The sequence below is a fragment of the Muntiacus reevesi genome, chromosome 1 (assembly GCF_963930625.1).
Source record: "Muntiacus reevesi chromosome 1, mMunRee1.1, whole genome shotgun sequence".
Classification (NCBI taxonomy): Eukaryota; Metazoa; Chordata; class Mammalia; order Artiodactyla; family Cervidae; genus Muntiacus; species Muntiacus reevesi.
In genome coordinates this window covers 225,293,962-225,304,533 of record NC_089249.1, presented here as the reverse complement: position 1 = coordinate 225,304,533, position 10,572 = coordinate 225,293,962, and the positions used below count along the sequence as shown (strand labels likewise).

Here is a 10,572-nt window from a genome sequence, read left to right as displayed (position 1 = left end):
AAGCACATACCATTCTCAAGAATGGCACCTGATGCTTCTACAAAATCTGTTACTCAGATTTTCCCCTCTGCAGAGAAAACCCCTGAGTCCCCTTGTCTGGAGTGTGGTACAAGCCTGCTCTGGGTGTTTGGGATCAGAAGAGCCCCCCCACCTCCCACCCCTTGCCCCACTCTGGGATAAAGGGAGCTGTGAACACATGGTTTAACCTGCCACCAACCTTAAAACCACTTTCATTTGGTTTTGAAAACTTGACAGGTCACCCTGTTTTTGCAAGAATTTTCCACTCCATGTTTCTAAGTGCCTCAAAATTTCTCCAGAGAGATGACACACAGTTTTTTTTCTCAATAACATTGCACCCGGGGACAGGGTTAAATTTAGGTTATAAATAATATTTGAGGAGTGGTGTGAGATGAACAGGGAACACTGAGCCAAAGGTGATGAGCGTCATGAACAGGGGGTGAGGACGGTGACCTTGGTCCCCAGGAGAACCTTCCCGCCAGGAGCACTTACACTCTCCCTCCTGTACACCGTGCGGATGCAGCTGAGGGTGCTCCCATAGCCAGAGCCGGCCTGCAGGCGAGCCTGCGGAGAAAGGCAAAGGCAGGGGCCTGAGGCCAGGTGGAGACAAGTCCCATCCCCGCCACTCCCATGACGCTGGGCTCCCAGCACAGGGGCCCAGAGAGGGGAAGGCCCTGCCCCTGTGGCCCCGTCCCATCCTGGCTGGCCTTCCGCCTTCTACCTGCACTGCCTCCCTACACATCCCATTCGCCCCTTGCTAAATGCAGCAGGAGCCCCCTCGATCTGAGAGAAGAAGACAGGCCAGTTTGTTGCACAAGAACAACGCTTGTTTGGAGACATATGGTTTTGCTGCATCTTGAGTACAAGAACTAACCTGTGGCTCCTGTCTGCTGTCCAGCAACCTGCCCTCCCAAATACTCCTGGGAGTGGCCTGCTCATCTCACTTCCCGACAGATACAGAACCCCCATATCTGTCCCCCCAGTGATGCACTGGGCTCCTCGATGGCCTCCTGCTCTCCCGTTCACTCCTTTGTCTGTATCGACACAACAGTCAGACTAATCTTTTCCAAACAACGATGAATGTTTGTCATTGCTGCATCAAGCTCTGCAGAGGCCTCCCTCCAAAATCAGAAGAATCCCACCCTTAACCAGAACCACAGAGGTCCTGGGTGGTGCCTCTGTGGTGCCTCTCACCACCTCCAGGTAATTTCCTCCACACCTGCTGTGCCTGTCACATTACACATTCCTGGACCCTGGAGCATCAGTTTCTTCCTGCTTCCAGAACATTCCACCCACAATTCTCCCCTGGAAGGCTCTTTCTTCAGCTCTTCTTTTGGGTCTGAACTTCAGTGCTCCAGTGATGTGACCTGCTTATCTGTTTTGCTGTTGTTGCTGTTCCGCCGCTAAGTCATGTCCTACTCTTTGTGTCCCCATGGACTGCAGCACGCCAGGCTCCTCTATCCTTCACCGTCTCCCAGAGTTTGCTCACATTCATGTCCATTGAGTCAGTGATGTTATCTAACCATCTCATGCTCTGCTGCCCCCTTCTCTTTTTGCCTTCAATCTTTCCCAACATCAGGGTCGTTTCAAATGAGCTGGCTCTTTATATCAGGTGACCAAAATATTGGAGCTTCAGCTTCAGCATCAGTTCTTCCAATGAGTATTCAGGGCTGATTTCCTTTAGGATTGACTGGTTTGATCTTGCAGTCCAAGGGACTCTCAAGAGTCTTCTCCAACACTGCAATTCAAAAGCATCAGTTCTTCAGCGCTTAGTCTTCTTTATGGTCCAACTCTCATATCCATACATGACTACTGGAAAAACCATAGCTTTGAATATATGGACCTTTTATGGCAAAGTAATGTCTCTGCTTTTTAATACACTGTCTAGATTTGTCATAGCTTTCCTTCCAAGGAGCAAACTTTTTATTTTTTTTCATTTCATGGCTGCAGTCATTGTCCACAGTGATTTTGGAACCCAAGAAAATAAAATCTGTCACTGCTTCTACTTTTTCCCCTTCTATTTGCCATGAAGTGATGTGACCAGATGCCATGATCTTAGTTTTTTGAATGTTCAGTTTCAAGCCAGCTTTTTCACTCTCCTCTTTTACCCTCATCAAGAGGCTCTTTACTTCCTCTACAGTTTCTGCCATTAGAGTGGTATTAGCTGCATTTCTGAGGTTATTGATATTTCTCCCAGCAATCTTGACTCCAGTTTGTGCTTCATCCAACCCAGCATTTTGCATGATGTACTCTACATAGAAGTTAAATAAGCAGGGTGACAATACACAGCCTTGACATATTCCTTTCCCAATCCTGAGCCAGGCAGTTGTTCCATGTCCAGTTCTAACTATTGCTTCTTGACCCTAATACAACTTTTTTAAGAGACAGGTAAGGTGGTCTGTTATTCCCATCTCTTTAAGAATTTTCCACAGTTTGTGGTGATCCACATAGTCAAAGGCTTTAGCACAGTCAATAAAGCAGAAGTAGATGTTTTTCTGGAGCTCCTTTGCTTTCTCCATGGTCCAGTGAATGCTGGCAATTTGATCTCTGGTTCTTCTGCCTCTCTGAAGCCCAGCTTACACATCAGAAAGTTCTCGGTTCACATAACTACTGAAGCCTAGCTCGAAGGATTTTGAGCATAACCTTGCTAGCAAGTGAAACAAATGCAATTGTACAGGAGTTTGAACATTCTTTGGCATTGCTCTTCTTTGGAATTGGAAAAAACTGAACTTTTCCAGTCCTGTGGCCAGTGCTGAGTTTTTCAAATTTGCTGACATATTGAGTGCAGCACTGTAACAGCATCATCTGTTAGGATTTAAAATAGCTCTGCTGGAATTCTGTCACCTCCATTGGCTTTGTAGGGCATTTGGGTTCCCCCTGTGGAACAGGGCCATCTTGTATTTTCCTCTCATCCCTGGAGCAGAGCGTGGCCCTGGCACTCGGCCCCCTGCACTGACTGACTGGAGGATGAGATGGTGGCATACTCTAATGGAGGCTGACTCTGCTGACTGGGGTATCTATAGACAGGCAGAGGGTCTGAGTAAGCCCACAGAAAAGCCCAGGGCAGGCTTCACCCTGGGCCTAGACCAGAGCAAAGGTCTGTCAGCCCTTGAGGAAGTTGACACCCATGCCAGCAGCAGAGTTCAAGCCTCTAGGATCTCCAACTGCGACAGGAGCTAGCACATAATATAGACCAACTGCATATAGACCAGTGGGGAAATACTGGGCAGCTTATGGAACTTATCTCACAGAATCCCACAAATGCTATGAGGTGTGGATACTACCCCCACCTCACTGATGGAAAAAGCTGATTCCCTGTATAGGTTTCTGATTGCTGCTGTAACAACATATGATGAATGTAGTGGCTTAAAACAATGCAAATTTATTTTCTTACAGTGTTCTCACTGGTCTATAGAGAGCTAAGCCCTGATTAGAAAACCCTGGTCACACTGCATCAGACATAAACTTTAAGCATACCAGGTGTGCCAGGAGCCCGCGGTGAGTCCTGACCCAGCTCTGCTGCCCCAAGCAGCCAGCCTGGCTCTCCCACCTGCAGGGCGGGAATCTCTGCCCCAGGTCAGCAGCCTAGGTCCTTCCAGCTTCGCTCTTTCAGGAGGGAGACTGGGGACCTGGGACAAGCTGCTTGTCTGCATCACCACACTCCAGCATGTGTGCTCTTCAGGATAGAAGGGCTTGCTCACTGCTCTCCCCTTGCCAACGTGACAATCTGCATGACAGCCCCACTGGGGAAGGAGCTCACTGTCCATTTTATAGATGAGGAAACTGAGGCTCAGGGAAGTTAAGGGAGAAAATGCGGAAAGTGGGAACTGGACTCCAGGCTATTCTGACTCTGGGACTCTGGCCCAGACCTTTCTCAGCAAATAGGAACTCTAGAGTAAATGCCAACCAGAAGGAAGGAAAATGTTCTGGAGAGAAACAAGGTCCCCAGGCCAGCCCCGGGCTGGACCCAGAGGACAGCCATGGAAGCTGGCATCATCAGGCTGGTACTCTCAACAGAGAGGTTCTCAGGTGGAACAAAGACTAGATTTTATGTGTTGGGAAAGCTTTCCTGTAGAGGCTCAGGGGGAGGAGTGGAGAAAAGGAAGAGTCTTATCCTTTACAGCTGACATGAGGCCCAGGGTGGCCAGGCTTGCCATGCCAGGGGCAGGAGATGAGGATGGGGCTTCCAAACAGGCTCTACCAGCCCCTGACCAGGCTGTGGGTGAGGGAAGGATGCTCTATCAGGGAAGCACACTGGTTGCCTGGGTCAGAAACATGGCTGTTAGATGTGCAGAGGCAGGGACTGGACTTGCTTTGTCCACCACCTCGGCCATGCCAGCCCACAGCACCTGCATGGAGAAAGCATCCAGGATGTGTTTGATTTATGAGCAAAAGGCTGGACTTGTGTGAGGGACTCAAGGAGCCAGGAAATACCTTCAACTCTTTAGACTTGTAGGCTGACCTCCCTATCAGAAGAGAGCAGACTTGGGCTCTGACAGAGGAGGGGCCCACAGTCGCATAGGGAGGAAGATGGGGAGGAAGGGGGCCACAGCGGCCCCTGGAGGAGGGCCTGAGAGGTTCCTCTTTGTGCCCAATCCTGGCAGAGCATTAGATGTGAATGTGAAAGTCAGGGTGAGGAGACACTATTCGTGGCCACCTTCTCAGTGTACAACTGTGAGTGCTGCTTAGCACGGGGCAGGAGGCAGGGGTGGGGGTGGAATCAGATGTCCCTTTGTAGCACCTCACTTCTCAGTGCTTCAACTTGTTGTACCTGGGGTAAGCCCTTCCCCTTTCTGGGCCAGTTTCCACACCTGAAGAACAAGGGGCATGGATGATTCCAATGCCAAGGGGCTTTGCTGGCTCCATCAAGTTACCATGGCTTCCCATTCCCAACCTAGGTCCAGAGTCCTAAGCTGATATTCAAGGCCTACAAGGATTGACTGCCCACCTACCCTTCCTGGATTCTGATCCATAGCTGCTTTCAAAAACCTGAGGCATCAGCGAAACTGGCCATGTCGGCCTTTCCTAAGCATGGCTCCCAGGCGGTGTCCCCACTTCAGTGCCTCTGCCCATTCTGTTCTCTGTGCCTGGGATATCTTCTCCAATCGCCTGACCTTAGATTCTGGTTCAGATGCCACCTCACACTGGAAGCCTTTTCTGGTTCCTTAGTTTCACAGAGGCGTGCAGGAGAGCATTCCCAGTGCCCCCGCCCTCTCCCCTGCAGCTCCTGAGAACCTGGAGGCAGAAATGGAGCATTCATGAAAACAAAATCACTGCCAAGCAATGAGGGTAGAGCATTCCAGGCTGGGCCTCCCAGCACTCCACCCCCATGGACTGGCACAGAGAGCTGGCCCTGGGCTGGCGACCTTCTGGCGATCAGAAACAGCAGGCACATTACTGGAGGCAGACTGGCTCAAGGCCTCTTTCCAAAAGGTAATGGTGACATGGCTACCGTACCTTGACTGTGTCCAGAGGGTGGCCGACGATGACGCTGGCTGCACCTGAGGATCAAGACGACTTGCTGGTTACTCAGCCCCTGGACTTTGAACTTGCACCAGCTGGCTCTCAGGACTGAACACAGGACCCAGGCACTTACATTCACTTACTCGGTCCACGCCCAATCACCAGAAGGAGACCTCAGGCATAGGCTCACATACAGAGGAAGGCAAAGGGAATGGAGTAAAACCGGGGCCTTGCCTCCAGGACAAACACCTTATAGAAAGAGAGGTAAAGGTGCTGAGATAACTGGGTATCAGTGCCAAAGAATAAAGTTAGACCTCTTCCTCATACCGTATATGGGCTTCTCTGATAGCTCAGTTGGTAAAGAATCTGCCTGCAATGCAAGAGACCCTGGTTTGATTCCTGGGTCAGGAAGATCCGCTGGAGAAGGGATAGGCTACCCACTCCAGTATTCTTGGGCTTCCCCTTGTGGCTCAGCTGGTAAAAAATCCACTTGCAATGTGGGAGACCTGGGTTTGATCTCTGGGTTGGGAAGATCCCCTGGAGAAGGGAATGTCTACCCACCACAATATTCTGGCCTGGAGAATTCCATGGGCTCTATAGTCCAAGGGAGTCGCAAAGAGTTGGACAAGATTGAGTGACTTTCACTTTCATGCCATATACAAAGTTAACTCAAAAGAAACCAAAGACCTATCCGGAAGCACTAAAACTATAGAAATCATACACTAAAACATAGAGGGAAATCTCCATGACTGTAGATTTGTAACAGATTCTGAAAGTAGATTAGTGGTTGCCCAGAGGGAGAGGAATGGAATGGGGCTTCACAGTAAATAGGGATGAGGGATCTTACTGGGGGATGAAATGTTCTAAAGGTAACTTACAGTAATGGTTGCACCACTTGGTAAAATTACTAACAATCACTAAATTGTACACTTGAAATGAGTGGGTTTTATGATATGTAAAATAACCTCCATAAAAGTATATAGCATTTATAAAGTATATAGTATACTATATACTTTAAAAGTATATAGCGTTTAGGGGCTTCCCAAGTTGTACAATGGTAAAGAATCCACCTGCCAGTGCAGGAGACATGGGAGATGTGGGTTCAATCCCTGGGTCGGGAAGATCCTCTGGAGGAGGAAATGGCAACCCACTCCAGTACTCTCGCCTGGAGAATCCCATGGACAGAGGAGCCTGGTGGGCTACAGTCCACGGGGTCGCAAAGAGTCAGACACGACTGAGCGACTGAGCACACAGGTAGCATTTAAACAGCACCTGATGCCTAATAAGTATTCCCTGCTTCTACACTCATCTTCATTTCATGGAAGCAGAAACCTGCTGACGTAAACAAAGTGAGGCCAGTCTCTGAACAAAGGATGACCCACTACCTGCCGTGTGAGGTGGGGAGTCTTTGTGTCATCAGAGGTTTTCAGCCACGCTGGCAGCCTCAAATCACGTCCCGGGCAGCCCTACTGAAGTTGGTCAGACTACTGAAGGGCGGTCAAGGAAAGTCTCTCCCTCTGAACAGAAGAAAGCTTGTCTGAAGAGGGCCTGGATGCGCCCACTGGGTCTCTGGGCACAGCCCCATGACGGGTAAATGTAGCCCTATCCAAGGGAGTCTGTGCAAGAGAACTGCACCCAGTGAAAGAAATCGCCTCTGCTTGGGAGGGTGAGAAACAGGGGCCCTACAGCCACCTGTGGGGGACAGACATGGACTCCTGCTCGGTGGGAGGGGCCACCAGAAGAGGAACCACTGATTCTAGATGCTCTGTTTCTGCTTTTCCCTTTCCTACAGGTCTCCTGGTCTCCACACCTAGGACACTTGGTGGGGCACAAACGCAATGGCCATGCCGGTATTTTACTTTGTCTTTGTGGAGGGGTTGCATTCATCAACATCTCTTTTCTGATGATCCTCTTGCGAGCATGCGTGCTAAGTCACTTCAGTCCTGTCTGACTCTTCGCGACCCCATTAACTGTAGCCCATCAGGCTCCTCTGTCCGTGGGATTCTCCAGGCAAGAATACTGGAGTGGGTTGCCATGTCCTTCTCCAGAGGATCTTCCCGATTCAGGGATTGAACCTGCGCCTCCTGCAACTCCTGCATTGCAGGTGGATTCTTTACCACTGCGCCGCCAGGGAAGCCCAGTGATCCTCTTAGATGGAGCCAAAAGAAAGACTGAATTTTACACTAAGTAAAGTCTCTCAAACCTCCAATAGTTGAATAAAGAGGAGGGACAGACCGACCCCCTACTGGACAGAGAAGAATGAAGAAGGGAGGCAGTGGATGTGACTCTTGCCCAAGCAAACACACCCAGCAGACAGCGGCTCCAGGAGCGGAAGGTAGGGATCAGCCGGCCCAGCAGTGCCAGAGGAGAGGTGTGACAGTTGGCAGCAGCTGAAAACAATACGGGTTTCCCCTGTCTGGCAGGGGGCGTCTGCTGCAGGTGCTGAGTCCCCAGCTCTGCGCTCCAGCTCCCCCAACAGCCGGACGCCCAAAGAGCCAGCCTGACCGTGGTGCCGGGCTCCGCATCCTGGGCGTGCGGTGGTCAAGCGCCACCCTCACCTACAAATTCCCAGGAGTCCCCAAATTCAGGTGCGCACTGGGGCGCCGAAGGGAGTGTACGCGCCGGGATGCTCCATTGGCTGTCCACTTTGATGGGCGGTTTAATCATTACGGATCAGGATCAAGTTTTGCAAACCCGAACTTTGAGGCAATCGCAGGCTCCGGAAGAATCTGAGTGGGGCTCGCGCGGCAGCAGGCGAGGAACCGCAAGACCAGCCGGGCGGCGGGCGGCGCGCGCCTGGGTAGTGTGTGGGCAGTACCCGGCTGGCGTGGAGCTCCCGAATCAGGCACCGCGTGGAGACTCAGCCAGTGCAGCGCCCGCCGCCTCGCTCTCTTCCTGTCCGGCAGGGCTCTCCCCGTCCACACTCCCCTCTGGGGGTCCCTCCATCCCTCCCGTCCGGGGCTGCGCTCACCTCCAATCCAGCCCGCGACAAAGTCTTCCAGTTGGAAGTTGCCCATGGCCCCGGCAGCGGCGCCTCGCTTTCCCGGAGCTGGGTCAGCGCCCATTCAGTGTATTCTGGACAGGGCCTGCGGGCAAGCGCGCCAGATGGGTGAAGTCTGGGACACGGATTCCCTGCAGGCAGGTCCTCCTCCACATCGGGCTGCCCCACTCCCCGCTCGGGGTGCCTGGCGGCTGACATCACGCCCCCAGTGGACCTTAAAGGCACAGAGCGCGGTCTGGCGAGGGAGTATCCACCTGCAGTTATTCACATCTCTGAGACACTGGAAATGATTTCAGGGACATTTTTCAAATGACAAGAGGTAAAGAGGAAGGAACGTGGGGAAGTCTTTGATTACAAACACTAAGGTCACTCTGTGACTGAATTATTTAGCTGGATGGACACATCTTTTCAGCTAAAACAGAGCTGGAATAATTGTAATTGAATGCCCAACTATCAGGGCTTCCCTGGTGGCTCAGCGGTCAATAATCTGCCTGCAACAGGAGTCACAGGAGAGGCAGGTTCAATCCCTGGGTCGGGAAGATCCCCTGCAAAAGGGAATGGCAAACCACTCCAGTACTCTTGCCTGGAGAATCCCATGGACAGAGGAGCCTGGTAGGCCACAGTCCATGGGGTCACAGAGTCGGACGTGACTGAAGCGACTTGGCATGCACACACATCCAACTATTATCCAAATCTGAAGCTCTCAATTCTTTGAGCTGACTGAAAGCCATGAACAGCTTTGCAATAAAATACAAAGGACAGGCAATTATCCATAACAACTTTAGCAGTCAGGGGCTATTCACCCCACATTCCACATCTTTCACAAGCTCCCAGTTTTCAAAATCCGGTCTATTCCTGAATCACTGAAATAATGTGTGGAAAATACCTAGCCCAGGTGGGCTCCAAATCATCTCTAAATACTATCTTAATAATGTCCACATGTCCTGAGCACTGAAATCAGGTATCTTCACTGTACCTGGGCTTACTCCTATAGCAGCCCTATGAAATAGGTGTTACCACTATCCCCATTCCTAGGAAAATGATTGTATGTCATATAAATTTTACATAGATTTTAATCTTTTAGAAAACTGGTCAAATTAGGAGATGAAAGTTGTCACATCTGAGTCACAAGTTGAGCGGTACGTGGACAGATTTGAGCTTATTCCCAAAGACCTGGCTGTCACAGTGGACCCCCCAGGGGAGACCCCACCAGATCTGAAGGTCCGGCAGCGCCCCTGGCTGAGGGCACAGAGTCCCCTGCCGAGAGCACCTGGGCCAGGTAGGAATTTCTAGGGCCCTGGAAACTCTCAGCCTGTCCCTGGCCAGGCCTTCAGGAGGGGTGAGGCTAGCCTGGAAGTTTCCTCTGATTGCTCCCTAGACATGAGGTCTGGGTGGCCAGGTAGCAAGCACACAGTGCCTCTGGAACTGTGAACCTCGCAGGTCCCAGAAGCTACTGATGCCTTACCCCCAAGTCGTCTGGACCAGCCCCCACCCCAGCAGACAAGCAGGCCCAAACCCAGCTCAGCTACCTTGACTGAGACACTTCCCACCAGCCCTAAATGCATACCCCTTTATCTCTACCCACACGCTCCAGACAAGCCCACGGAGCCAGTGCTGCCTTGCCCTGAAGACATGTTCAAGTCAGGGTCTGGGCACAGCCTCACTTTCTCCTCACAGCAGCTGGGAGTAGGCACTGGTGTCACCCCAGCAATAGGCACTCTTATGTGTCAACCTGGCTGGTGACAGTACCCAGTGATTTAATCAAACACTAATCTAGGTGTGGCTGTGAAGCGAATTTGTGGATGTGGCGGCCAACTGATTTTAAGTCAGGGAGTTTATCCTTGATAAATGAGCAAACTTCATCCAATCAGCTGAAAGACTTTAGAGCAACATGGAGGTTTCCCTAAGGAAGAAATTCCACATGGGAGATGAGTGGTTGCAGCCTCCCAGACTGCCCTCCAGATTTCACATTGCCCAGCCAGACCCTACCGTTAGGTCACAAAGAATCTCCTGCTGGTTCTACTGTGTACACCTGTAAAACAGAGACAGGGTGGCTCATAGAGGGTGTAGGGAGGTTTAAAGAGACCCTG

The 10,572-nt window shown here is 51.2% G+C and overlaps 1 protein-coding gene across 1 annotated transcript in view; it reads right to left on the bottom strand.

Annotated features, from left to right (window-relative positions):
- Positions 1 to 8,582, bottom strand: part of SLC25A48 (solute carrier family 25 member 48) — a 41,951-nt gene extending 33,369 nt beyond the window's left edge. Inside the window, exons 1-3 of the mRNA XM_065935464.1 lie at positions 8,453 to 8,582; positions 5,476 to 5,519; positions 511 to 582 (exon numbers count right to left, since the gene is read on the bottom strand). Coding sequence (XP_065791536.1) covers positions 511 to 582; positions 5,476 to 5,519; positions 8,453 to 8,546 — 210 coding nt within the window. The 5' untranslated portion in view covers positions 8,547 to 8,582. The remainder of the gene's footprint in view (positions 1 to 510; positions 583 to 5,475; positions 5,520 to 8,452) is intronic.
- Positions 8,583 to 10,572: the final 1,990 nt, after the last annotated feature.